Genomic DNA, 25,734 nt, shown 5'->3' on the forward strand with positions numbered 1-25,734 from the left:
AAAATAAAAATAGGCCGGGCGCGGTGGCTCAAGCCTGTAATCCCAGCACTTTGGGAGGCCGAAACGGGCAGATCACGAGGTCAGGAGATCAAGACCATCCTGGCTAACATGGTGAAACCCCGTCTCTACTAAAAAATACAAAAAGCTAGCCGGGCGAGGTGGCGGGCGCCTGTAGTTCCAGCTACTCGGGAGGCTGAGGCAGAAGAATGGCGTAAACCCGGGAGGCAGAGCTTGCAGTGAGCTGAGATTGCGCCACTGCACCCCAGCCTGGGTGACAGAGCAAGATACTGTCTCAAAAAAAATTAAAAATAAATAAATAAAAATAAAGAAATTAAAATTAAAAATAAAACAAAATAAATACTAAAAAGGTAAAAAAAAATTCATTAAACGCTTGGAGGTTCAGAGATGTTCTTACACAGCCCTTAACCCAGGGTCTCTTGCCTCGGCCCTGTGGATACTGGAACCAGGTCCTTCTCTGGGGTGAGGCCATCCCGGGCACTGCAGGCTAATGCTGAGCAGCGTCCCTGGCCACCACTCACTGCCACAAATGCCCCCAGGCATTGCCCAGTTTCCCCTGGGGGCCAGGATCACCTCGGCTAGTGAAGAACCACTCTCTACAATCAAAAAATAACCTTATGGGAAAATCCACTGTCTGCGGATACAACCCAGTAAGAAAGAACGCCTTCAGGACGAAACCTCGGGATGCTCTTGGCTCCTTCTGGCCCGCAGGGGGAGGGCACCCCGACCTCCCACCAAGCCAGGCTCACCCTGCGTCCTCCTCTTTGGGGACCACGATCTCCACACTGCACGCAGGCTCCACCTGCACTGTAATCTGCTGCAGGTCCTCTTCCCCGGGCGGCTCCTCCTGCGGCCTGCAGGCAATGGGAGGTTGTATCTCAGTTTCCCTCCTTGCTTCCCCCCGTCCTACCCCCAGGAGTACCCAGTGAACTCCAGGGCCAGTCCCAGAGGGGAGTTGGGAGCCTCCTGCTTGGGCCTGGTCTTTCTGGCTGTCACTCCCAGCCGGGGGACTGTCCACCTGGGTCCCTTGGTGACTGTGGTGCTGGCAGGGCCTGGGGTGTAGCAGGTTCTGGGGGCGTACGAGCGAATGGCAGCCCCGACCAGCTTGCGTGCCACAGACCCTGCCCACCGCCTGGGGGTGCCTGCACCTGGCAGCTGAGGCCTGACACAGGTGAATCAGCGTCCCAGCAGCCGGGCCTGGCTGTGTGGCCTCTCCAAATGGCACGCTGGACCAAGGGGAGGGCCACATCCCACCCATGGCACCAAGGGGTTTCTTTCATCAGGCAGCAATGATTAAAACACCGTTAAGGAAAGCAACACCTCGCCACTGCCCCGGTGTTCACAAGAGCAAGACCCCGGGAACCTCACAAATGTCCCCGAGGGCTGGGCATTAAAGCCAGGTGCAGTCCATGGGATGGAAGGACGGCACGCAGGCGTGACAGGAACGGTGCACACCCGCCCAAGATCCCCGTCAGTCGAGTGACAACAGCAAGATGTGGGCGGCACGCACGGGTGTGCCCACTGGTGTGAAAATAAAAGAGGAACAAAAGTCTGGTGCACGTCTGCTGTGTTCCCAGAAAGTATCTGCCAAGAGACAAAACCCACAGTCCCAGTGGTTGCTCCTGGGGAGGAGACCGGCCTTGGGCAGGAGGGGAGCATTTCACGATGTTCCCGCTGTATCTTAAGTTAAAAAAAACTTGACCGGGCGCGGTGGCTCAAGCCTGTAATCCCAGCACTTTGGGAGGCCGAGACGGGTGGATCACGAGGTCAGGAGATCGAGACCATCCTGGCTAACACGGTGAAACCCCATCTCTACTAAAAAATACAAAAAAAAAAAAACAAAAAAAAACTAGCCGGGCGAGGTGGCGGGCGCCTGTAGTCCCAGCTACTCAGGAGGCTGAGGCAGGAGAATGGCGTAAACCCGGGAGGTGGAGCTTGCAGTGAGCTGAGATCCGGCCACTGCACCCCAGCCTGGGCGACAGAGCAAGACTCCGTCTAAAAAAAAAAAAAAATAAATAATAATAATAATAACTTAATAGAAGAAGAAAAAAAAGGATCCAACAGGCCACAGCTGTCCCAGGGTGTAAGAAAAACAAAGTGGCTCCAAGATTGTGTGCAGTGCTAAGGCCGAGTGCTGGAACCTTAAATCTGTTCCCAGAAAAGGCCGGGTGCGGTGGCTCAAGCCTGTAATCCCAGCACTTTGGGAGGCCGAGACGGGTGGATCACGAGGTCAGGAGATCGAGATCATCCTGGCTAACACGGTGAAACCCCGTCTCTGCTAAAAAATACAAAAAACTAGCCGGGCGAGGTGGTGGGCACCTGTAGTCCCAGCTACTCGGGAGGCTGAGGCAGGAGAATGGCGTGAACCCGGGAAGCGGAGCTTGCAGTGAGCCGAGATCACGCCACTGCACTCCAGCCTGGGCGACAGAGCGAGACTCCCTCTCAAAAAAAAAAAAAAAAAAAAAAAAAAAAAAAAAATCTGTTCCCAGGAAAGAATGGGCAGAGAGCAGACGGACTGGGGGGCAGGAATGGGCTGGGGAGCGGGAATGGGAGCGGGAATGGGAGCTGGGAGCTATGCAGGAGGAGCTGGTGAGACCCAGGGAGGGAAGGGGGCAGGGTCTCACCTGCCATCCTGTCCGGAGGACTGTGTGCGCCGCCTGTAGAGACACAGCAAACAGGTGACACCCAGAAAGAGGATGGCCCGCCTGCTCAGTCTACCTGCCCTGCCTATCCGCCTGCCTACCTGGCAGCCCCGCCCACCTGTACAGATGCCCCTCCCTCCTACACATCGGATGCCCCCCTCTTCTGTACATAGAATGCCCCACCCACATGCGCAGCGAATGCTCCGCCCACATGCACAGCAGATGCCCCACCCTTCTGTACATAGGATGCTCCGCCCACATGCACAGCAGATGCCCCACCCTTCTGTACATAGGATGCCCCACCCTTCTGTAAATAGGATGCCCCACCCTTCTGTACATAGGATGCCCCGCCCACATGCACAGCAGATGCCTCACTCTTCTGTACGTAGGATGCTCCACCCACATGCGCAGCGGATGCCCCCGCCCACGTGTACAGCGGAGGCCCCGCCCACGTGCACAGCGGATGCCTCCGCCCACCTGTACCGAGGTTGCTCCGAAGTCTCCGAGGGGGACCGCTCAGGAATGGAGAGGGATGTGGATGACAGAGTGGTGGCAATGGAAGCTGTAGTGGCTTCTTCAAAAGAAGGTGGCGTGCAGGGCAGAAGGTCAGGCCGGCCTGTGGGGAGAGGACTGTGGGTACCTTGCGGAGCCTCCAGGCCCCCAAACACACACAGTGGATTCTCCCTGAGGCTTGGCTCACCCTGGGAACCCACGCCCAGTGCCCGCCCGCCTCCTGGACATGCCCACCTCCCCACACGGCAGGGAAGGACGACTTTCCCCTTCACACGAAGGCTTCTGACCGCTCTCAAAATAGAATCCACAGCCCTACACAGCCCAGAGGGCCCTGTGCAGCCTGGCCCGTCACCTCCCTACCCTCTCTCCCCACCCTCTTCCCCTCCCCACTGCTCTCTTCCCCTCTCCCTCTCTTCCCCTCCCTGCTGTTGGCTCCTTGCTGTTCCCCCAGCAGTGTGGTCCTGCCCCAGGACCCTTGCATGGCTATGTCAATTCCTTCATTCTGTCCCCTGCCCTCCCTGACATCAGGCGTAGCCTGGGGGCTGCATGCCTTCGATGGCATCCTGGTGCGCCTCAGATAACAGTGACCGTGAGAGAAGGCGGGAGCTGTCACCACCCCACCCAGTGGAGCCTTCTACACTCAGCTCTCCCTGGGCTCTTCCCTGGGGCCGTCCCAGAAGCCCCCAGTCCCTGGGCAGGAGGTTCTGCAGATCGTAGATCCGGAGGGGAAGGCTGAGTGATGAGTACTCAGGATGAGGCGGCGCCCCACCCACTGGGCTGCTGCTGACACACCCTGGAGCCCCCACAGGCGAACTCTGCCTTCTGCCCCTCACCTTCGTCCTCCAGCGTGGGGTAGCTGCGGGCCCCCCGCAGGTCGTACTGGGCCTCCTCCCGCTCGCTGGGGATTTGGCTGGCCGAGAAGGCAGCTGTGGGCCCCAGGGGTTTCACAGCCAGCAGGGCTCCGCCGCGCCCCTTCTTGGAGGGCGAGGACTTCAGGGCTGCAGGGGAGGGTGGGTGTTGGCGCTTGGGGTTGCTGGGGGCTCATAGCAAAGCCCAGACAGGGCCGCTGCCCGAATATACCCGTGTCCCTGAGACCCACCAGGCCCCTGCCCATCCCTGAGGCCGGGAAGCAGCCAAGCCTCTTGGTGGAAAACCGAGCTCTGCCCGGGGAGGGACTGAGAGCCTGAGTTGCCTGTCCTGCCCACCCGACCGTCTCTATGACACACACTGGGACCCTGGCACAGTGCCTGCCCCTCCCAGGGTCCTGCAGACCTGTGACTCCCGTCTATCCAGCGGGCCAGGGATGCCTGCAGGCTTTATCCCCTTCCATGTGTGGCCCAGCCCCGGCAGGGCCCCCATTTTCAGATGGACACTGACAGTCTTAGACAGCACCAGGTATTGTGGTTAGAGAAGCCAATGGTTCAGCATGTAGGGCCTGAGCCCAGATCCAGGCTCGCCCGCTGGCTGTGTGGCTCAGTCTCTCTGGGCCCCGTTGGCCGATCTCAGCAGTGGGGTGTGGTGCAGCAGGTGATGCCCACACAGGGCCGAGCCTGTCCTCAGTGTTGTGCGAGCTCTGCCTCCTCACCAAGCTCTTGTGACCTCTGCCCCCAGAATGACCCACACAGCTCCTGGTAAACAGTAGGTGCTCAGTTTGCCTTGTGCAGCTTCCTACAGTCGCCAAAGGCTGGCAAACAGCCCTGGATGACTGGGAATGATCCTGTGGCATCAGTCCCAGAGGGTGGGGTGCGGGAACAGGCTCGACAGCCAGCTCTCTGGAGACAGATCCCGATGCGTGGTGTCTGCCAATTCCCACGGTGTCAATGAGAGGGGGTCCCTGGCCTCGGGGCCGGGAGCAGGTGTGCAGGCTGGGAAGAGCAGCCTGACTGCAAGTGCTGGGCACTGGTGTGCCTGTCCCTGCTGTCTCCCAGGAGCAACCCCGTGGGTGCGGACCCGCAGATCATTCATGCCCACCCGACACTTCCCAAGCACCTCTGTGTGCCAGGCCTGTGCAGGATGCTGGGGAGCCCGAGAGCCTTCTAGTGGGGAGGGTGGCTGAGAAACAGACCCCAGGGAGGAACCCGTCTGGCAGCAGGTGGGCCACGGGCTGAGCTCTGTGCGGGGGCCTGGAACCCTGAGTCTGCGTCCAGATGCTACAGTGGCCCATGAGGGGAAGCTGAGCCCTGAGAAATGGGGACCTCCCCCGGGTACCCTGTGGGTGAACCCTGAGTCCCCACCTTCCCCACCATTGTTTGCCCTGTGACCTCCCTGGCCACGCCCTGCTATGCCAGCCTCCTGGGTTCCCCTGCCCGGGATGCGTTTCCGTGGTGATGGTGATGCTGTCGGAGCCTCACACACTGAGCTGCCTGCTGGGCCAGGCCTGCCCATCCCATATATCAACACTGTACTCTCACAATGCTGTGCCAATGGGGAAACCGAGGCACAGAGGGAAGTGCCTGTTCAAGGCCACAAGGCAGGACGAGGCCAGGCCAGGATTCAGGATTCAGGCTCCAGCGGTGGCTCCTGTGCAGAGCAAATGTCCCGACTATCCTACCTCTGGATGAGGCCCGGTCTGAGGGGGACACAGGGGCTCTGGGTTTACTGCCTCCCCCAGAGTCCCTCCCGCCCCACGGGGCTCTCGGCCTCCCCCGGGGTCCCTCCCACCTCACGGGGCTCTTGGCCTCCCGGGTCCCTCCTGCCCCGCGGGGCTCTTGGCCTCCCCCGGGGTCCCTCCCACCTCGCGGGGCTCAGGTGGCTTACAGGAGTTCTTCCGAAAGACTGTGTTGCTCATGAACTTGAAAAAGCGCTCAGCATAGAAGCTGGGGCGGTGGACAGACACCGTATCCTGGAAGAGAGTTGGGGGTGCCCGGGGGCAGAGGGCGCATCAACCAACAGCTGGAGACAGCCCTGGACAGACGCTGTATGTGTGCGGGGGGCACCTTCTGTGTGAAAAGGCTCGAGATGGGTCCATGGTGCTGTGGCTTCCTGGGAGGGGCTCACGGAACAGGGGACAGTGGTTCCCTCTGGGGAGGGAGACTGGGTGCCAGGGAATGGGTGGAAGCTTTTCCGCCAGAGACCTATTCGCATTTTTGACTTTTTCAACCAGCTATGAATAAAGTATTCCGGCCAGGCGCAGTGGCCCACATGGACTTGTAGGGGAGGCTGAGGTAGGATGGTCTGGCTGGGGCCCTGCTGGGATGTGACCCTTGGCCTCCCAGAATGCAGCCTCCTTTCCTAGCCTCCTTGGGTGAGGAGTGGCCACGTACCAGGACTGTGAATGACTCCACCCTCGAAGGCTGCAGTGGGAGGCGGTGCCCGGCCACTGTGGGCCAGGGGACAAGGACAACCCCAGCGATGTAGGGTGGCAGCACAGGACACCCTGGCCGGCCTCGTCAGAGCAAGACAGCACTCCTATCTGCCCTAGGCTCGGGTTCTGGGCCTTGGCAAGGTCTAAGACATCCCCAGAGGCCTCTGCTGGCCGCCACCCTGACATGCTCAATGCTTGTTCTGGAAGCTCCTGCCTGGACCTTCTACACACTCTTGAAAAATGGGGGTGCCTGTTGGGATCTTGGATTCTACAGGCTGTTAGTTAGTCCTCAATGCTCGGCCCCAGGAGGTAGTCTGCGTTTGGGGAGTGATGGATGGGAGGAAGGCCAGGACGACCAACAGGAGGACAGAGGAAGGATGGGAGGAGGGGTGCAGGCGCTCACCCCATCATGGACGAGGGCCTTCCAGGTGTGCTCCAGCTTCTTGATGAACCTGTGGAGAGAGCGCCCGGAGTGACAGCTGACATCAGCCAAGCCCATGCCAGGCCGCCTCACTCAGGGGCCACTGTGCACCCCCGAGGACACTGGGCCATGGCCTTGAGCAATCGTGGCTGTCAAAACTCAGGGTGGCAGGCGCTCCTGGCAGGCAGTGGGTGGAGGCTCTCTGCTTAGTACCCTGCAGTGCCCAGGACGGCCCCACTCCAGAGAACCATCTGGTCCCAATGTCCATAGTACCGAGAGAGTGACCCTGTCTTTCAACATTCTAGAGCCCCAGCCAAGCACGGTAGCTCACACCTGTAATCCCAGCACTTTGGGAGGCCAAGGTAGGTGGATCACCTGAAGTCAGGAGTTCGAGACCATCCTGGCCAACATGGTGAAACCCCGTCTCTACTAAAAATACAAAAATTAGCCAGGCATGGTGGCACGTGCCAGTAATCCCAGCTACTCGGGAGGCTGAGGCGGAAGAATAGGGTCGACTCAGAAGGCAGAAGCTGCAGTGAGCCAAGATCGCACCACTGCTCTTCAGCCTGAGTGACAGAGCGAGACTTTGTCTCAAAACAAACAAATGAAAAACCAAAAAACAAATATTCTCAAACCCACTCCTTGGATTTTCTTTTTTCTTTTTTTTTTTTGAGACAGGGTCTTGCTCTGTCACCCAGCCTGGAGTGCAGCACGGCCATCATAGCTCACTGCTGCAGCCCTGAACTCCTGGGCCCAAGGAATCCTCCTGCCTCGGCCTCCTGAGTAGCTGGGACTGCAGGAGCACGACCAAGCTCGGTTAATTTTTTTGATATTTCGTAGAGACGGGGTCTTGCTATGTTGCCCAGGCTGGTCTCAAACTCCTGGGCTCAAGCGATCCTCCCGCCTCGGCCTCCCACAGCGCTAGATTACAGGTGTGGACCACTACGCCCAACTCACTCTGGATTTTCAAGGTGACCAGACACCTTCCTTTAGGGCTCAAGAAGGGGCAGCCAAGCAAGAGCTTTCCAGAAGGTTGAGGAAGCCGCGAGAGCTGCTGGTGCAGCTGTTTCCACAGGCAAGCGCCTCTGTGCATGGGTGTCCTGGGGGCACCCACCCACCTGTGGGGCTGCAGACCCGGGGTGTCCACCTGTAGGACTGCAGACCCGGGCACCCCCCTGTGGGACTGCAGACCCTGGCACCCACCTGTAGGATTGCAGGATATCAATGATGCCAATGTGCAGCAGCAGCCGCTCCCCGCGGCCATTCACAGCGGGGATCCCGCCCATCCTGGGGAGAGAAGATGAGGGCACCGTCAGCATCCCACAGAGCAGGACTCAGGGCAGGCAGGGCTGGGGACTCCAGGGCTGGGGAGTCCACCTGCTCCCGTGGGTGGCAGCTCGGCCAAGCTCTTGGAGTGGGGCCTGGCACCCGGGAATCTCCGTCCTGATGTCCCTCCATCATCCCCAGTCTCAAACCCAGGCCCAGGTGCTGCTGAGGAGTCCCAGCTAGGAGGCCCGGGCACATACCCTGCCACCACACACGTGTGCATGGACATACACATGCACACACATGGACGTGCACACACACGCACGCTGCATGCCCAGGTAGGGCCACGGGGTCTCAGGTACAGCCTGGGGAGTTAATTGTCACCCGGCACCATGCCCAGCGCAGTTAGTGAGGTCACACGTGCAGCAGCCATCCTGAAGCCACCAGGAGCCAGACCCGCTGGGCCGGGGCCCTGCACGCTCTGCTCACGCCACAGGCTGGTGCGCTCACCTGCTCCCCTGCCAGGCCCACGAAGACCCTACAAACGCCAGGATGGTCTGACGGGGAGCTGTGCCTGGCCTTGGCTCCCGCACTCCCCACAGCTACACCCGGTTGGGGCCCCGGCTCCTCCTCTGCCATCCATGGGAAATACCACCACCTTTGCAAACCAAAGCCCAGCTAGTGGCCTAGTGCGAGCCGGCACCACCCCTGGGGCCAGGCCAGGTGGGACTTGGCTCCATACCTGCGTGGCTCCGCTGGGGAAGGCTGCCCCCCAACCTAGGAGCCTACTTCCTCAGCTGGAAACGGGGGAAGCCCACCTCCCTCCTCCAAGGCTGCTGTGAGGACCGAACAGGTACCAAAGTGAAGGCTCGGGCCTGCCCCCACTGTCAGGGTGCTGCTGTGACCAGGGCACAATCTCAGCACTGCTATACGACACCTGTCCAACCCGCCCCCTGGGGCCACATCTGGGGACATCTGTGGTTGTCACAACTGGGGGGTGCTCCTGGCCCGGAGTGGATGGAAGCCCAGGACGCTGCTCAGCACCCTGCAGTGCCCAGGACAGCCCCAGGACAGCCCCATACCAGCGAATGAGCTGGCCCTAACATTCATAGTGTCCCGGAAGGGCTCTGTGATAATCTCCCCAACCAAGCCCCGAGCCCTGTGAGGGCAGGGCCGGTCTGCTCCCTCTGCCCCTAGCGTCCAGCAGAGACATAACTGTAGGCCACTGAGGTGTGGCCTCCTCTCTCTACCACCGTTCCCATCTTCTGTGGCAGCATTTTTTTTTTTTTTTTTTTTTTTTTTTGAGACGGAGTCTCACTCTGTCGCCGGGCTGGAGTGCAGTGGCCGGACCTCAGCTCACTGCAAGCTCCGCCTCCCGGGTTCCCGCCATTCTCCTGCCTCAGCCTCCCCAGTAGCTGGGACCACAGGCGCCCGCCACCTCGCCCGGCTACTTTTTTGTATTTTTAGTAGAGACGGGGTTTCACCGTATTAGCCAGGATGGTCTCGATCTCCTGACCTCGTGATCCGCCCGTCTCGGCCTCCCAAAGTGCTGGGATTACAGGCTTGAGCCACCGCGCCCGGCCATTTTTTTTTTTTTAAGACAGAATTTAGCTCTTGCTGCTCAGGCTGGAGTACAACAGCTCAATCTCGGCTCACTGCAACCTCTACCTCCTGGGTTCAAGCGATTCTCCTGCCTCAGCCTCCCAAGTAGCTGGGATTACAGGTATGCACCACCATGCCCAACTAATTTTTTGTATTTAGTAGAGGCAGGGTTTCACCATGTTGGCCAGGCTGGTCTGGAACTCTTGACCTCAGGTGATCCGCCTGCCTCGGCCTCCCAAAGTGTTGGGATTACAGGCGTGAGCCACCGTGCCAAGCTTTTTTTTTTTTTTTTTTTTTTTGAGACGGAGTCTCGCTCTGTCGCCCAGGCTGGAGTGCAGTGGCCGGATCTCAGCTCACTGCAAGCTCCGCCTCCCGGGTTCACGCCATTCTCCTGCCTCAGCCTCCCGAGTAGTTGGGACTACAGGCGCCCGCCACCTCGCCCGGCTAGTTTTTTGTATTTTTTAGTAGAGACGGGGTTTCACCATGTTAACCAGGATGGTCTCGATCTCCTGACCTCGTGATCCGCCCGCCTCGGCCTCCCAAAGTGCTGGGATTACAGGCTTGAGCCACCGCGCCCGGCTTTTTTTTTTTTTTAAGACAGGGTCTCACTCTGACGCCCAAGCTGGAGCGCAGCGGTGTGATCTCGGCTCACCGCAACCTCCGCCTGCCACGCTCACGCCTGCCACACCTTCAGTCTCCCAAGTAGTTGGGACTACAGATGCACATGCCACCATGCCCAGCTAAGTTTTATATTTTTTGTAGAGAGGGGGTCTCGCTATGTTGCCTAGGCTGGTACTGAACTCCAGGGCTGAGGCAGTCCTCCCACCTTGGCCTCTCAAAGTGCTGGGAGCACAGGCATGAGCCACCGTGCCCGGCCAGCAGTCACTTTGATCTGTGTGGAATCAGATTTTGCAGTCCCTCCTTTTCGTGGGCTGTGTCCTGCTGTGAGCCCTGCCTCGCCCGATCCCTCTGGCCTCCCATGCGCCTTCCACACCTCTGTGGCTCCTGTCCGCACGGGCAGCGAGTGGACCCCTCTGAGTGCCACGGGGAAACGCTATCTCTGTCTCATTCCTGTGGATGGCCAGTGGCCTCGGCCCACTCCCAGGTGAATGGGAAATGCTACCACCATTGCAAGCCAAGGCCCGGAACTCAGCACTCAGCCTGCGGTCCGCACTATGGCCTGGCTTCGCTCTGAGGCCCTGGCGTGAGGCTGTCAGACTCTGTCACCACGGATGCCCTCGCCAACCCTCCTTGCCTGCTTTTGCTTTGAGGCCCTGGCATGAGGCTTCCAGACTCATCTCTCTGTTGCCGCGGATGCCCTCGCCAGTCTTCCCTGCCTGTTTTCACACTTGAGCCGGGGATGGGGGACCGGAGCCTGTGGGGAAGGGAAGCGGGACGGGTCCGGAGGCCCCCCGCCCACCTACGTGTCATCCGACTCGATGGGTTCTCCACGCGCGGCGCCGCCCTGGATGGACTCCATGGCCGTGGAGTAGAGCGCCTTCTGGCCTACTGGCCGCTTCTCGTCCGAGGTGCCCCGGGCGCCCTGCGCCTGCCGCTCGCGCTCATGCTGGTCGATGTTGTGCACACCCAGCAGTAGGCTGTAGTCCATGATCTTGAAGCTCTCCAGGACCTGGCGGGACAGACGGGCAGGAGCACACCACGCCGTCAGCTGTCTCCACCCCCACCACAGCTCCTGGACCTTATGGGGGCCTCAGCCTGGACAGCTCCGTGGGCTCGGGCGTGAGGGATGGAGTCCCACGGCCATGCAGGGGTGGGGGTTCTAGTATTATCCCGAGGGATGGAGGGGCTGCGGTCACACAGCGGCATCAAGGCGGGCCAGAGTGGGGCTTCCAGCCTCACAGCAGGCCGCCCCAGGCACTGGGACGGGGACTCCCTCCCTGGCTTTGCTCCTTCCTGAGAGACAGGGGGCCAGGCCTATGCTCTGACCAGCCCAGGCCCGTGGGCAAGGACCTGCCAGCCTGACAGGTGACACCTAGGTGCGTGGATGCCCAGGGTAGCCTCGAGGCCCCTCAGTGGTCTGCGCAGTTCTCTGGGGGTGCGGGTCAAGTTCTCAAAAGGGTCGGGGAGCTAGGGGTGGTCAGTAGGGGATCCTGGGTGGAGTGGGGGAGCTGGGAGGTCCCAGGCTCTGCTCGTGACAGGCTGGGGCCTCCCTCCCTGGCTCCATGCCTCGAAGCTGCCAGGGTGGGGCGGGGACGATGGAGCTAACACAGGGAGAGGAAGAGCTGCGTGCATCGTTCTTTCCCTGATACGGAGCCGGTGCAGGCTCCACGGGGACAGGAGCCAGACCCCCCATCGGACAGACATGGGCCCTTGCCATGGCCTGCAGAGCAGGTAGTCATCCTGTTTGATAGGTGAGGAAACTGAGGCACAAGCTCTCATGGCTGGCCGGGAGCTGTGGGCTCGTGACCACAGCATCTGAAGGCTGGGCTCTCTTCTCGGGGGGGGTGGGGGGACTCTAGCACTGTCACCATGTAACCTCCAGAGGAACTGCTTCTTAGCGGTGCAGACACTCCCAACCCCCAAGGGCTGGGTCTGGAGACGTAAGTTTTCTGTTTTCTTTGTGAGACAGGGTCTCACAGTGTTGCCCATGCTGGTCTTGAACCCCTGGGCTCAAGCCATCTGCCCGCCTCCCAAAGTGCTGGGATCCCAAGCATGAGCCAGTGTCCAACCACGTTTTAGGTTAAGGCCATAAAAGCCTGAGCTGCTTCCGGATCCCACGTTGGGGTGGGGCCTGCTGTGGGCTGTGGGGCAGCTGGGCCTCAGCCTGGCACCCTCCCTGGCCCTGCGTGCCCGGACCGTGGCCTCACCAGGCAGTCCCACCTGCCACCCTCCCTCCCCCGCCCGGGCCGAGCCCTCACCAGACAGTCCCGCTGCAGCGTCTTGACCAGGGCGCTGAAGGTGTCGGCGTCCAGCAGGAGCCCCTCGGGCATGTCCTGCATGAAGTCCAGGTCCTTGTAGGTGGGGAAGCTCTTCTCCTTCTCCTTCTTGCTGGCGCGCCGCTTGTAGGTGGAGCCCTTGAGGTCGAACTTGAGGTGCATCTTGACCACGCGGGGCAGGATGTTGTTCATGACCACCACGCGGATGTTCTTGCCCCCCGACTGCACGCAGTACAGCCCGTAGAACTTGGGTAGCAGCGTCCGCGGGTTCTGGTTAAGGTTCTGCCAGGGGAAGAGGGGACGTCATGGAGGGCGGCCGGGCCACAGACCTGCGGGGGCGGGCAGAGCTGGCCTCTGCCTTAGGGGGCTCATGGATGCCCCTGGTCAGCCCCCCTCTCTCCCCAGAAGCCCTCAGGGACCCCTTTCCTCTGCAGGTGCCCAGCTGACCTTCCCACAGCACCCCGACTCTCACAGGCCACAGGGTCTCCCCGCCCAACTGTGAGCTCCAGGAGAGTCTGTTTCTACAGAGCCAGGCCCCGAGGCAGGCGCTTCTGTTCCATCAGAGGCTTCCACACTCCCTGCCTGCCCACAGGACATCGCCCTGGCTGGGCTCGCCTGTTGGGAGGTCTGGAAGCCGGAAACGCAATGCTCTATCCTAAAATACATACATATACATACATATATGTGTATGCACACACGCACGCACACACACACGCACACACACACATATGTATTTTCTCGAGACAGGGTCTCACTCTGTTGCCCAGGCTGGAGTGCAATGGTGCGATCACAGCTCACTGCAGCCTCAACCTCCAGGGCTCAAACCATCCTCCCAGCTCAGCCTCCCAAAGTCCCAGGACTCCGGGCGTGAGCCCAGCCTCTATGTTGGTTATGCTTTGCTGTGTTGGACTGATCAACTCGGACCTTCACTCCAAATCTGGGTCCCCAGGCACAGGTCTGGGTCCTGCTCTGCCCAGTAGACCCCAAGAGGGCACTGGGTGACCCAGGGGCACCCAAGTGAATCAACAGCTTCCCCTGCCCAGAGCCTCTCAATGACGAACCCAGTGGTTTGCTGCCCAGGTGTCGGGGCTGGGACAGACCCACAGGGAGAGGAGTAGGGGGCACGGCCTCAGGCACCAGCCTGGGCAGGCTCAGCAAACTCCAGCCTCTGGGCCAAATCTGGATGCCACCTATTTTTATAGGGCTGTGAGCTAAGAATGGTTTTTCCAGTTTTAAAAAGTGGAGAGGGCCGGGTGCGGTGGCTCACGCCTGTAATCCTAGCACTTTGGGAGGCCGAGGTGGGTGGATCACCTGAGGTCAGGAGTTGGCCTAGCCAACATGGTGAAACCCCGTCTCTATTAAAAATAAAAATTAGTTGGCCAGGGGTGGCTCAAGCCTGTGATCCCAGCACTTTGGGAGGCAGAGACGGGCAGATCACGAGGTCAGGAAATCGAGACCATCCTGGCTAGCACGGTGAAACCCCGTCTCTACTAAAAAAAATACAAAAAAAAGGCCGGGCGCGGTGGCTCAAGCCTGTAATCCCAGCACTTTGGGAGGCCGAGGCGGGCGGATCACGAGGTCAGGAGATCGAGACCATCCTGGCTAACACGGTGAAACCCCGTCTCTACTAAAAATACAAAAAGAAATTAGCCGGGCGTGGTGGCGGGCACCTGTAGTCCCAGCTACTCCAGAGGCTGAGGCAGGAGAATGGTGTGAACCCGGGAGGCGGAGCTTGCAGTGAGCCGAGATCGCGCCACTGCACTCCAGTCTGGGCGACAGAGCGAGACTCCGTCTCAAAAAAAAAACAAAAAAAAAACTAGCCGGGCGAGGTGGCGGGCGCCTGTGGTCCCAGCTGCTCGGGAGGCTGAGGCAGGAGAATGGCGTGGACCCGGGAGGCGGAGCTTGCAGTGAGCTGAGATCCGGCCACTGCACTCCAGCCTGGGCGACAGAGCGAGACTCCGTCTCAAAAAAACAAAAACAAAAATTAGCTGGGCGTGGTGGCACATGCCTGTAATCCCAGCTACTTTCGAGGCTGAGGCAGGTGAATCGCTTGAACCTGGGAGATGGAGGTTGCAGTGAGCCGAGATTGTGCCATTGCATTCCAGCCTGGGCGACAGAGCAAGACTCCATCTCAAAAAAAAAAAAAAAAAAAAAAAAAAGGTGAAGAGGCCAGACATGGTGGCTTACGCCTATAATCCCAGCACTTTGGGAGGCCGAGACAGGCAGATCATGACGTCAGGAGATTGAGACCATCCTGACTAACATGGTGAAACCCTGTCTCTACTAAAAATAAAAAAAAAATAGCTGGGCATGGTGGCGGGCACCTGTAGTCCCACCTGCTTGGGAGGCTGAGGCAGGAGAATGGCTTGAACTTGGGAGGGGGAGGCTGCAGTGAGCCGAGATCGCGCCACTGCACTCCAGCCTGGGCGACAGAGTGAGACTCCATCGCAATAATAAATAAATACATAGATAAATAAATAAGTGGGGAAATAGAGAATAGTCTTTGATGACACATGACAGTGATATGGAATTTGCATTTCTTGGTCTATACATAACACGTATGGGCACACGGCCGTGCCCGTACATTCTCATGTGGTCATGGCGGCTTGGTGCCACCCAGGCAGAGCTGAGCCCTGGAGACACAGGACACTGGCTCGCAGAGCCAAAAACACTCACTCTCTGGGCCTTTAAAGATTGAGTTTGCTGAGCCTGATCGAGGGAGCCCAGGCCCCTCGCTAAGCATCACAGAGAGTGGATGGAGGAGGGCTCAAAGGGGAAACTGAGTCACGGGTTGCACGGCGCTGCCCAGAGCCGGGCAGCAGCTCAGGCCCGGCCACATGGGAGGCGCCCACCTCGTCTGGGCGAGTACCGGAATCCCAGACCAGGGAACACAGCCGCAGCCGCCGGCTCCTCCTCCCGCTCCCGGGGCCTGACGCGCCCTTTCTGTGAGTCACGCGGGGTGAGGGGGGGGCCGGATGGAGCTGCCTCACGCCTGCCCGAGCAGCTGGTCTTTTGTGGGGTGCCAGCCGGTGGCCCGTCCCCTCCTCTCTGGATCCCTCCGAGGCACCCTTGGGCTGCTTGGGCCTCCGTGGCAGCTGAGACACTGTCCACGGGCCGCCGCTTCTGGGGCCCACGGCTCATAGGGGTGTTGGCCAGGTGGGGATGGGGAGCCAGGCAGGAGCCGATGCCCACCCAGCCCTGCCCGGGGACGGCCCTCAGGGCGTGTGGCCACAGGAGGAAGAGAGGGCAGCTCCTGAACACTGGTGACTGGTGCTGGTGAAGCCTGACGGGGGACCCCCGAGGGTGAGTCCCTGGGGCCCCAGATGCCTCTGGATGCGCCCCAAGCACGCCTGCCCAAGCCCCGCAGACACCTGCTCCTGTCGGCCGGGAGGAGGGGGCTGATGGAGGAGCCGTCCACCCCGCACGGCGGGCCACGCACCATGTAGTAGCCGGGGAGCAGCTTCTGCAGGAACTCCGCCTCCTTGTGCATGACAGTCTTGATGATGAACTCGTCGTCGCTGGTGACGTAGAAGAGGGAGCCGCTGGCACCCGGGTTGGACAGCTCGATCAGCGGCTCATTGCACAGGGAATACTGGAAGCAGAGGAGGCGGGTCAGCGGGCCCCGAGCTGCTGGACACACAGACGGCACTGGCTTCCGTCTGCCCAACAGCCCCAGGACCCGACGACGTGTCGCTGCAATTTACAGATGCGGAAAGAGGCTCAGAGAGGGGGAGCGACTTGCCTGAGGCCAGCCAGCAAGGACCGGAGCCTGAGGCCGAGCTGACTCTGCAGCCCGAGGGCTGGCCTGCTAGGACGCACTCCCCAGGCTGCCTCCCGCTCTCGTTAGGAGCAGACACCGGATCGTACGGGGGTGCTGATGTGAGTGGCTAAGAGGTGCTCCCAGCACCCTGCAGCTGGGTGTGGCCACAACGCCAGCTCTCCCCCATGAGTCACAAGCAGAAGCTGTGGGGTGGAACTCAGGGAAGGCTCCCCAGATGGGCGACAGGCAGCTGGAGTACCTGCATATTTGCCCTTCTCTCCTTCCTACCTAGTTCCCTCCTGAGATGCTGATGTGATGGCCAGAACCTCAGCAGCCACACTGGACCAGAAGATAACCTCTGGGATGGAAGCTGCATCTCTGCTGGGCAGGCCCCACTCTGGCCCCTGGCACCCCAGTCCAAGCCCTTCCTCCCCACCTCTCTGCCCCTTTTTCTCAGCCCCTGCTGTTTGTTTCATGATGTGCTGTCTGTCTGCCTCCACGCCCTCTCCTAGACATTCGGCAGTAGGTCTGTGGAGGCGAAAGTTTTTGCATCACTGACACACGACAGGTGCTCTCTTTGTTAAGGACGAGAGTGAAGATGAGACCCACGGGCGCTACCCTGAGTCTTCTGGGTATGGAACCAATGAAGTGTGCGTGTGGCTAAGGCCATCTGGGTCACGCCCTGCAAAATCCTAACTGGTGGCAGATGAGGTCAGAGCCAGCTCCCCATCAGCGGAGTGAGGCAGGCCCGCCCAGGGTTAACGCTGGGTCCGTATCTGCCGGACGACAGAAGGGTGGTCTGTGAGTGCTGAGTGCCGCCTGCCCCGCTGGGAAGAACGCTGCTGTGCTAAGCAGGTGGGGGGTGTCCCCAGAGTCAGGAGTGGTGGCAAGTAGAAGCGAGGGGAGGCCAGGCACAGCGGTTCACCCAGCACTTTGCAATCCCAGCACCTTGGGAGGCTGAGGAGGGGGGATCGTTTGAGCCCAGGAGTTCAAGACCAGCCTGGGCAACAGAGCGAGGCCTCATCTGCACTAAAAAACAAAACAAAACAAAGCAAAACACAGGCGTGGTGGTGCACATCTGTGGTCCCAGCTACTTGGGAGGCTGAGGTGGGAGGATCACCTGAGCTCAGGAGGTCGAGGCTGCTGTGAGCTGGGACAGCACCACTGCCCTCCAACTTGGGCAACAGAGTAAGAAAGACTCTGTTTCAAAAAAACCCCAACAAGTGAGGGGAACCACCTTTGGAAAATGCTGGAGGAGCCAGAGGCTGGAGGTGTGAGTCGGGTCCCCAACGCCACACATGCTCTGAGGTGTGAATGTGCTTGGGGGCCAGAGGATGCCGGAAACATGAGGTCACTTCAGGCCCAGGGCCTGGGAATGCCCCCCTCCCTCCTTGGGCTCAAGTCACCACCCCCGCCCTCCACTGCCCGAGGTGGTCTGGGGCCAGGGAACGGCGCCATCAGTTATCACACGTCGGTCAACACAGGCTGGATTCTGTGGAGTCAGCAACGGCCCTGCCAACCTCGGCAGCTCAGAACAGCGAGCGTCCTTCCTCCTGCACGCGCTGCTTCTGCCATGGCCTGGCTGGGAGTGACGGTGCAGGGTGAGAGAGCCGTGTGGGGTGGACTCAGAGGCTGGAGGGAGATCTGTCCAGGCCACTGCTGTCGCCCAGCCCGGCCATCTGCCTGCCTTTCTCCGCCCACAGCCATGAGCCACAAGTATCCACGGGAAACACAGAGCCCACGTGGTTCCTCCACCCTTCCCGCCGCAGCAGGATGCCCTCCAGCCTCCCCGATACAGACGCAGCAGTGCAGAGCGAGGGCGGGTCTCTCCTGGGGCTGGTGCCCTCCCTGGGAGGCCAGGGGACTCTGCCAAGCCCTGGGCCACTGTCCTCAGGTCACCTGCAGCAGGGGACGCCCCACACAGCTGGAGTGTCCCCCCGAGGCACAAATCACTGCTCCCTCTCCACGGTGGCAGGAGGGGGAGGCTGATCTCACCCGCAGAGCGGAAAACACCGCGGAAAGGCACGTTCGGCTTTGTGCAAACACCACCAACGACGGAAATTCTGAAGCCACATGGCTCATGGCAGTTGCGGGACTGTGGCCTCCATGGGCCTCAGCTGCCACGGGGAAGCAGGCCCCATGAGTGGGTTTCTGAGCCAGACAGTGCCAGGGCAACCCCCCAAGGCCTCCTTCGTCGGTGCTGGGGCTCTCGGCAGCCGTGCCACTGACCTCGGCCTCCTCTCCACCCTCCGCTGGCTGCTGGGCAGGGCTGAGCCCCACCCCGCATCCAACCTCCGCCTTCTCCTTCCTGGCTGTCCTGAGCTGGGGCCTTGCTGGGGCCACCCCTTTTACCAGCGTGGACTGTGACCTCAGCTGTCCAATCAGAGAAGTACCGGCAACCCCCAGTCCCCCCCGAGCCCCACCTGTCCCCACTCAGGTTCAGGGGCCCTATGGACGGCAACACACACACTGGCCCGTCCTCCCGCCACTGGCTCATGGCCACACGCACACCACAGCCTGGACGGAGGCTGAGGGCCCCCAGGAGAATTCTCACACTCCTGGGGCGGATTCGGGGGTCACCAACACCAGGCTGGCCCCCAAGACGCTGTGGGCGCACACCCGGCCTGAGGCCCCGGAATGCGGTCTCATCAGGTTCTAGGGGAGACCCAGACGGCCCAGCTCGGCTTGTATCCGTCCACTCCTGCTAACGGACGCGGGTGCCGTCTCTGCTATGAGCCAGGCCGCCGCCTCCCATTCCCGGCCGCCTCACACGGGGGCGTCCAGGTCACCCGAGGGCCATTTCTAGGCAAAAACCCCAGCTGTCTTTTCACTCCCCACTGCCCTGCCGAGCTCAGGCAAACACTGGGACACTGAAGTCAGGAGGCTGGGCCTTGGTGACACAGCCCAGGGGCATGGTGACTCCCGGGCACCTGAACAGGGCTGGCGTTCTCGGGGGGTCGCATGTACCCCCGGCTGCAGCACATGCTCATTCTCCCCGGAAGAGCGCAGCCTCGGGCGCTTCCTACAGCCTGAGAGAAACCAAACGCCTGCACGGTCAGCAACCACCACAGGCACAAGGAACCGACCACCGTGGGTGAGGGCAGGATCGGAGAACCACAGGCTCCCGGCCCCAGGCACCGCGCTGCCGTGACAGCCAGAACGCCAACCGCACTCGTCTGCGGAGTTCGCGTTTTCCCTGACACAAAGTCCTCCGAATGACCAGCAGGCTTGGGAAAAGGCCACCCAGAGCTTTGAGAAGCGGTGCTGGCGCTGGTGAGCTCCGGGGCCGCCGCGGTGAGCGCCGCCTTCCACATGCCTCTGTCAGGAGCCCGGATGATGGGCTGCTAGGTCAAAGGGGTTGGCCTAGATTTTGACTTTTCTAACTGGAAACAACAAAGCCACGGCTAGAGCTTGGGAGGCCCGACTCTACGCTGGCCCCCAGTGGCACCCACGTCCCAGGGCCTTGTTCTAACCCTAAGTCTGAAGATGGGTCAGTCACTTTGGCACCAGGCTGCAGAAGACTGTACCATCTCTTTGGTGAGCGGACGCTTTGATGACAAGACCCACACGACGAGGAATGGAGGAGGCTCCCAGCCAACGCCAGCCAGGACGGAGTTCTGCGGCCGCCAGCGATGTGAGCTTGGAGGCCGATCCCTCCCCCTTCCCCAGAGAGACTCACGGAGACCCCGGCCCCGAACCTCACCACAACCCTACACCAGGAACCCAGGGAGGCTGCCCCCAGTGCCTGACCCACAGACCCTCCGAGACCCAACACATGTTCTGTTTCAAGCCAGAAAGTCCGTAATGGCAAATACGCTTACCAAGTAATCGTCTGGCCGGATCCCGAAGAGCTCCCGGAAGTAGCGGAAGGCGACAGGTGCATAGGTCTTGAAACGGAAGTCCTGGAAGTGGTGGGCGGGGGTGAGGTTGCTGCCTTCACTGTGGAGGAAGGACAGGAGGAAGCCTGTGAGGGGGGTGGGCACCTCTCCCCCACCCCTGCCATGGCCCCTCCTAGTGCCTCTAGCGGCTCAGCTCCAAGGCTTCCTGGAAATGGCCCAATCCCACAAGCAACATGGGGCTCCTGATGGAACTGTCCCCCAGTAACCACCCTCTCTTCTTTCATTAACAATGGGGCCCACAGTGTTGGTCAGGCACATGGCTGCCAAGAATAGGACCACACCGCCCCAGGCTCTTGCAGCTTGGTGTGGTCATGTGACTGCACCCAGCCAATGACACAAGTGCAGCAGAAACACTGGTTATGTTCTAAAGGGAAGGGTTGTGTTGTTCTCCTTCTCTTTCCTCCTGTGGCTGGAATGCAGCCGTGATGGCAGGAGCCTGGGCAGCCACCTGGGGCCACTGGTCACAGAGCTGTATATTGAGGATGGTGGTGTGGGGTGACCAGAAGGATCCCAGGACCCCAACACCATGGAGCCTCCTGACCAGCCCTGCACTGCCTGCTGGTATTTGTAGATTAGAAAAGAGCGAACTTCTATCTTTTCTTTTTCCTGTTTTTTTTTTTTTTGAGACGGAGTCTCGCTGTGTCACCCAGGCTAGAGTGCAGTGGCCGGATCTCAGCTCACTGCAAGCTCCACCTCCCAGGTTTACGCCATTCTCCTGCCTCAGCCTCCCGAGTAGCTGGGACTACAGGCGCCCGCCACCTCGCCCGGCTAGGGTTTTTTTTTGTATTTTTTAATAGAGACGGGGTTTCACCGTGTTAGCCAGAGGGTCTTGATCTCCTGACCTCGTGATCCGCCCGTCTCGGCCTCCCAAAGTGCAGGGATTACAGGCTTAAGCCACCGTGCCTGGCCTCTTTTTCCTGTTCTTAAACTGCTTTTACACTGGGTCTCTGATTTAGCAGCAAACCAATGTCCTGGCGGACAGAGGGCCAGAGCCCAAGGCCAAGGAGGCGCCAGGAGGGGCCAGGTGCTGCTTTCAGCAGAGAAGGGCGCTCAGGACGGGCCACTCCATATCACAGCCACACGTGTGCCGGGTGAGGCCTGAGGCTCCGGGGCCCAGCCCACCTGGGGAAGAAGATGCTCTCCACCACGTAGAAGTCCTGCATGAGCACATCGCGCTCGGGCTTGGAGCTCAGGTGGCCTACAGTGTAGCCGATGCCCAGCTGGATGGCGCCCTTCAGGGTAGAGGAGGTGGTCTGCGGGGAGACCAGAGCGTCAGGGCCCCCAGCTGCTCCCCGCGCTGCCCTGCACCCGCTGTGTGCACCAGGGGGTGGAGACCGTGTCCAGCTGCAGCTCGGGACCCCGCACCTGCCAACCCCCTCCCGGTGGCCCCCGGGGTCGCCTGTCCTGCGGCTGTTGAGCCATGGACATCAGGCCAGGGGGTGAAGCCACCCTCCCTTGGGCCACACAGCCAGGACAGGGCTTGGCTGTGACTGCTGCACCGCGTCACTCAGCCCTCCAGTCCTGTTGGCTAGCTAGGTTCTAGAAGGTTCTCACATTTTGAAACAGCTCCAACCTAGCAAGGGTTGGTTCACTGTCAGGGTTTGCTTTTAGGGGGTACCGTTTACAGCGAGATGCCCAGATCACTTTCACGTCTTCAGATGCGGGTTCCTGCTAGCTGCTTTCTAAGTAATGCACGTGGTCACACTGGGCAACCCATATGGCCGCTCTGTGCTTCAGTTTCCCTGCCTGTAGACAGGGATGGGTACAATGGTTCTGGCCCTCTTGGGGACATGGTGTCAGCTGCTGTTATTATTATTTTTATTTGTTTATTTTTTGAGACAGGCTCTTGCTGTGTCACCCAGGCTGGAGTGCAGTGGCGCAATCTCAGCTCACTGCAAGCTCCACCTCCCGGGTTCACACCATTCTCCTGCCTCAGCCTCCCAAGTAGCTGGGACTACAGTCGCCCGCCACCACGCCCAGCTAATTTTTTGTATTTTTAGTACAGACGGGGTTTCACCATGTTAGCCAGGATGGTCTCGATCTCCTGAACTCGTGATCCGCCCGTCTCGGCCTCCCAAAGTGCTGGGATTACAGGCGTGAGCCACCGCGCCTGGCCGTTATTTATTTATTTTTTTTTTTTTGAGACAGAGTCTTGCTCTGTTGCCCAGGCTGGAGTGCAGTGGGGCGATCTCGGCTCACTGCAGCCTACGCCTCTCAGGTTCCAGTTATTCTCTGCCTCAGCCTCCCGAGTAGCTGGGATTACAGGCACGTGCCACCACACCTGACTAATAATTTTTTTTGTCTCTACAAAAACAAACGAACAAAAAAACACCTTGAAGAGACACCACCTCACACCCACCCACGAGGACGCCAGAATCACAGACAACAATCACGAGGGCTGGTGAGGCTGCGGAGAACAGTGTGCAAGTTCCTCAAAAGTGACACTGAGTTACACGTGACTTGGCAATTCTGCTCCTGGGTGTCTGCCCAAGACAAACGAACACACGTATCCACACACAGACTCACACACACGTGTCCTCAGCAGCACAATTCACAATGGCCAGGAGTGTGAACCACGCCAGCGTCCACGACGCAGCAAAGGACAAGCGCAGCACGGGCGCCCCACGTGCCAGAACACGACTCAGCCGTGAACAGGAGCGAGGCTCTGCCACGGGCCCCAGCGCGAATGAACCCTGAGGACGCCACGCTCAGTGAGACGCCAGACACAGACAGCCACACAGTGTGTGATTCTATTTCCATGAAACGTCCAGGACAGGCCAATCCAGAGAGGCAGGAAAGGGATGCGGGGTGCCGGGGCTGGGAGTGGGGGATGGGGGCGACTGCTAATGGGGACAGGGTTGCTATTTGAGCTGATGGAATGTTCTGGAATTAGAGGTGATGGCTGCACAACTCTGCAAATGCACTAAAAGTCACTTACTGCACACTTTAAAGGCTGAATTGTACAGTATATGAATCACATCTCAGTAACAGTTATTTTTGAAAAAACAAGCCCTAGGTGGGGGTGGGAACAGAGCGGGGGTCAGGCTTCCCACCAACACGGTGTGAGCCAGGCCAGCCTCAGAGTGTCCCGTTCACCGCCCGAGGTGGTGGCGGGGACCGTGACCCCTCTCCCTCACCAGGGCCGGGAGCCCAGGCTCTGCCCAAGGTTTCAAGGACTCAGAGCCGGGCAGACATTGCAGCCAGGCTGAGCCACGGAGCACACTGCCCAGCCGCCCGGCAAGGACAGCAAACAGCGGGGCCTCGTCCAGGACTGAGGACTCGAGTCTCTGCCCTACACAGCCCACACCTGTCCCTGTGCAGACCCTGGTTTGTGTCGGGGGTGACGGGCCCCATCGATGGTACCAGTGGGAACTCCCGCCCCTCCACTCCCTCCCGCTCCCCCCAGCCAGCTAAGGGGAGCCGAGGACCTTCTTGTAGGTGGTTTCGCCAGATGCGTCCACACCTCGATGGCCCAACTTCTTCCCATGGCCAGGGCCCGGCTGTGCCGTCATCGACAGGGCCTGGGAAGAGGAAGCAGGAAGCGTTAACTCCGTGAGGAGCACACCCACCGGGGCAGGGTGTGCTCTGAAACCCTGGGAAGAAAGAGTTTAGTTGTTGGGCCCAGCAGGGGTGCACAGGGCAGGGGGCAGGTCCGGGCAACTCCGAGATGCAGCAGGAGGTCCCTCACCCACGGGTGCATAGTGGGCTGGCTGGGGCCCCTCAGTGTCCCACACTGGACACCCAGAAGCGCTCACTCCGTGGTGGAGACCTCTGGGTCCTCAAGAAGGGAAAGAGGATTGGGCAGCCCCAGCCCCCTAACTTCAGGGTCTCCCCCAGGTGCTGTGGACACTGGGGCTGGACTGTTCTTTGGGGTGCTGAGCAGCATCCCTGGCCTCCACCCACTCCATCCCAGGAGCACCTCCCAGTTGTGACAACCACAGATGTCCCCACACAACTCTGTGAATGTACCAAAAGTCATTTACTGCACACTTCAGAGGGTGAGCTGTATAGCATGTGAATCACATCTCAGGAAAGTGGGTATTTTTTAAAAACAGGACTGCGGGCACCTGTAGTCCCAGCTACTCAGGAGGCTGAGGCAGGAGAATGGTGTGGACCCGGGAGGCGGAGCTTGCAGTGAGCCGAGATTGAGCCACTGCACTCCAGCCTGGGCGACAAAGAGAGACTCCGTCTCAAACAAAAACAAAAACAAAAACAAAAACAAAAAAACAGGACTGAGGTGGGGGTGGGAACACAGCGGGGGTCAGGCTTCCTGCCAACACGGTGTGAGCCAGGCCAGCCTCAGAGCATCCCATCCACCACCTGAGGTGCTGGTGGGAGTTGTAACCCCTCTTCCTCACCAGGGCCCCTAACTGTTGGACCCCTGGGCTGGAAGGATTGTAAAGAGCATCTCGTCCTTGAGGGAGACAGTGTCACTGGCCAGGGTCAGGCCCGGCTCCTACAAGCTGTCGGGCAGCACAGGCATACCAGCACATGGATGAGCTGCCGACCCCAGGGGGCCTCAGCCTGCTACCCTCGTGGGAGCCTGAAGGGACACAGAGGCCAACCAAGGAGAACAGCCCCGCCTGGCACCATCATTTAAGGAGCACCACTGCGTTTGCTAGGAGAGGCCACGGACCCTCCACTGGCCAGACCCCATCCCACTGCTATTGGCCCCAGGGACGCTCCTGCAGCCCTGACCCCTGCCCTGCCCTCCCTCCACAGCCGACGCTGCTCAGCCATGTTCCATGCATTCTCCCGGGCGGCCGCCAGGGGGCAGACTCTCCCCAGTAATTCATCCCGCCACCCGCGCCACCCTCCACACTGCCCCTAGGCCGGGGGACTCTGAAGAAGGATCCCAGGGTCCCAGGCCTGGTGGACAAAGCCCTGCCAGCTCTGGCTATGGATGCAGGGCTCAAGGGCGGCACAGGTGGGGCGGGTGCCTTGGGGACTCCTCCTGGGAATGGGGCTCAGGATACAGGTGCCCTGAGGACTGCAAGCGGGAAAACAGGAGATGCAGCAGCTAGAGCGCCCTCGGGGGACGGCCCACCCCACCGCGCCCACTGGGGCTAGGAAGAAGGCCACTAGGTGCCATGGGGCTGGCAGAAGCTGCAAAGGCAGGGCCACTGTGCAGAGAAAGCTCTCCGGAGAAGACAGGCAGCAATGACAGGGCATGGAAAGGACCCATCTACACGCACATGTGCACACACACAGGCAAACATGCACACCGGCAAACACACGTGCACACGTGCACACAGGCAAACATGCACACAAGCAAACACACGTGCACACAAACATGCACACCGGCAAACACGTGCACACATGCACACAGGCAAACACACGTGCACAGACGCGCACACAGGCAAACATGCACACAGGCAAACATATGTGCACACGCACACAGGCAAATATGCA

General features: G+C 60.1%; 1 protein-coding gene across 25 annotated transcripts in view; it reads right to left on the minus strand.

Moving 5' to 3' along the window:
* PIP5K1C (phosphatidylinositol-4-phosphate 5-kinase type 1 gamma) overlaps positions 1-25,734 on the minus strand; it is a 66,982-nt gene that overhangs the window by 12,170 nt on the left and 29,078 nt on the right. For 8 of the 25 annotated variants that reach the window (XM_045379415.3, XM_045379412.3, XM_045379411.3 and 5 more), the window contains exons 3-15: positions 23,751-23,843; positions 21,445-21,575; positions 20,245-20,362; positions 16,103-16,255; positions 12,646-12,945; positions 11,191-11,396; positions 8,102-8,185; positions 6,881-6,929; positions 5,931-6,015; positions 4,007-4,171; positions 3,138-3,276; positions 2,643-2,675; positions 768-872 (exon numbers count right to left, since the gene is read on the minus strand). In XM_045379415.3, coding sequence (XP_045235350.2) covers positions 768-872; positions 2,643-2,675; positions 3,138-3,276; positions 4,007-4,171; positions 5,931-6,015; positions 6,881-6,929; positions 8,102-8,185; positions 11,191-11,396; positions 12,646-12,945; positions 16,103-16,255; positions 20,245-20,362; positions 21,445-21,575; positions 23,751-23,843 — 1,661 coding nt within the window. The remainder of the gene's footprint in view (positions 1-767; positions 873-2,642; positions 2,676-3,137; positions 3,277-4,006; positions 4,172-5,930; positions 6,016-6,880; positions 6,930-8,101; positions 8,186-11,190; positions 11,397-12,645; positions 12,946-16,102; positions 16,256-20,244; positions 20,363-21,444; positions 21,576-23,750; positions 23,844-25,734) is intronic. The other 17 variants (XM_074025346.1, XM_074025343.1, XM_074025342.1 and 14 more) reach the window with 3 other exon arrangements.

This window comes from Macaca fascicularis, chromosome 19, assembly GCF_037993035.2.
Source record: "Macaca fascicularis isolate 582-1 chromosome 19, T2T-MFA8v1.1".
Taxonomy (NCBI): domain Eukaryota; kingdom Metazoa; phylum Chordata; class Mammalia; order Primates; family Cercopithecidae; genus Macaca; species Macaca fascicularis.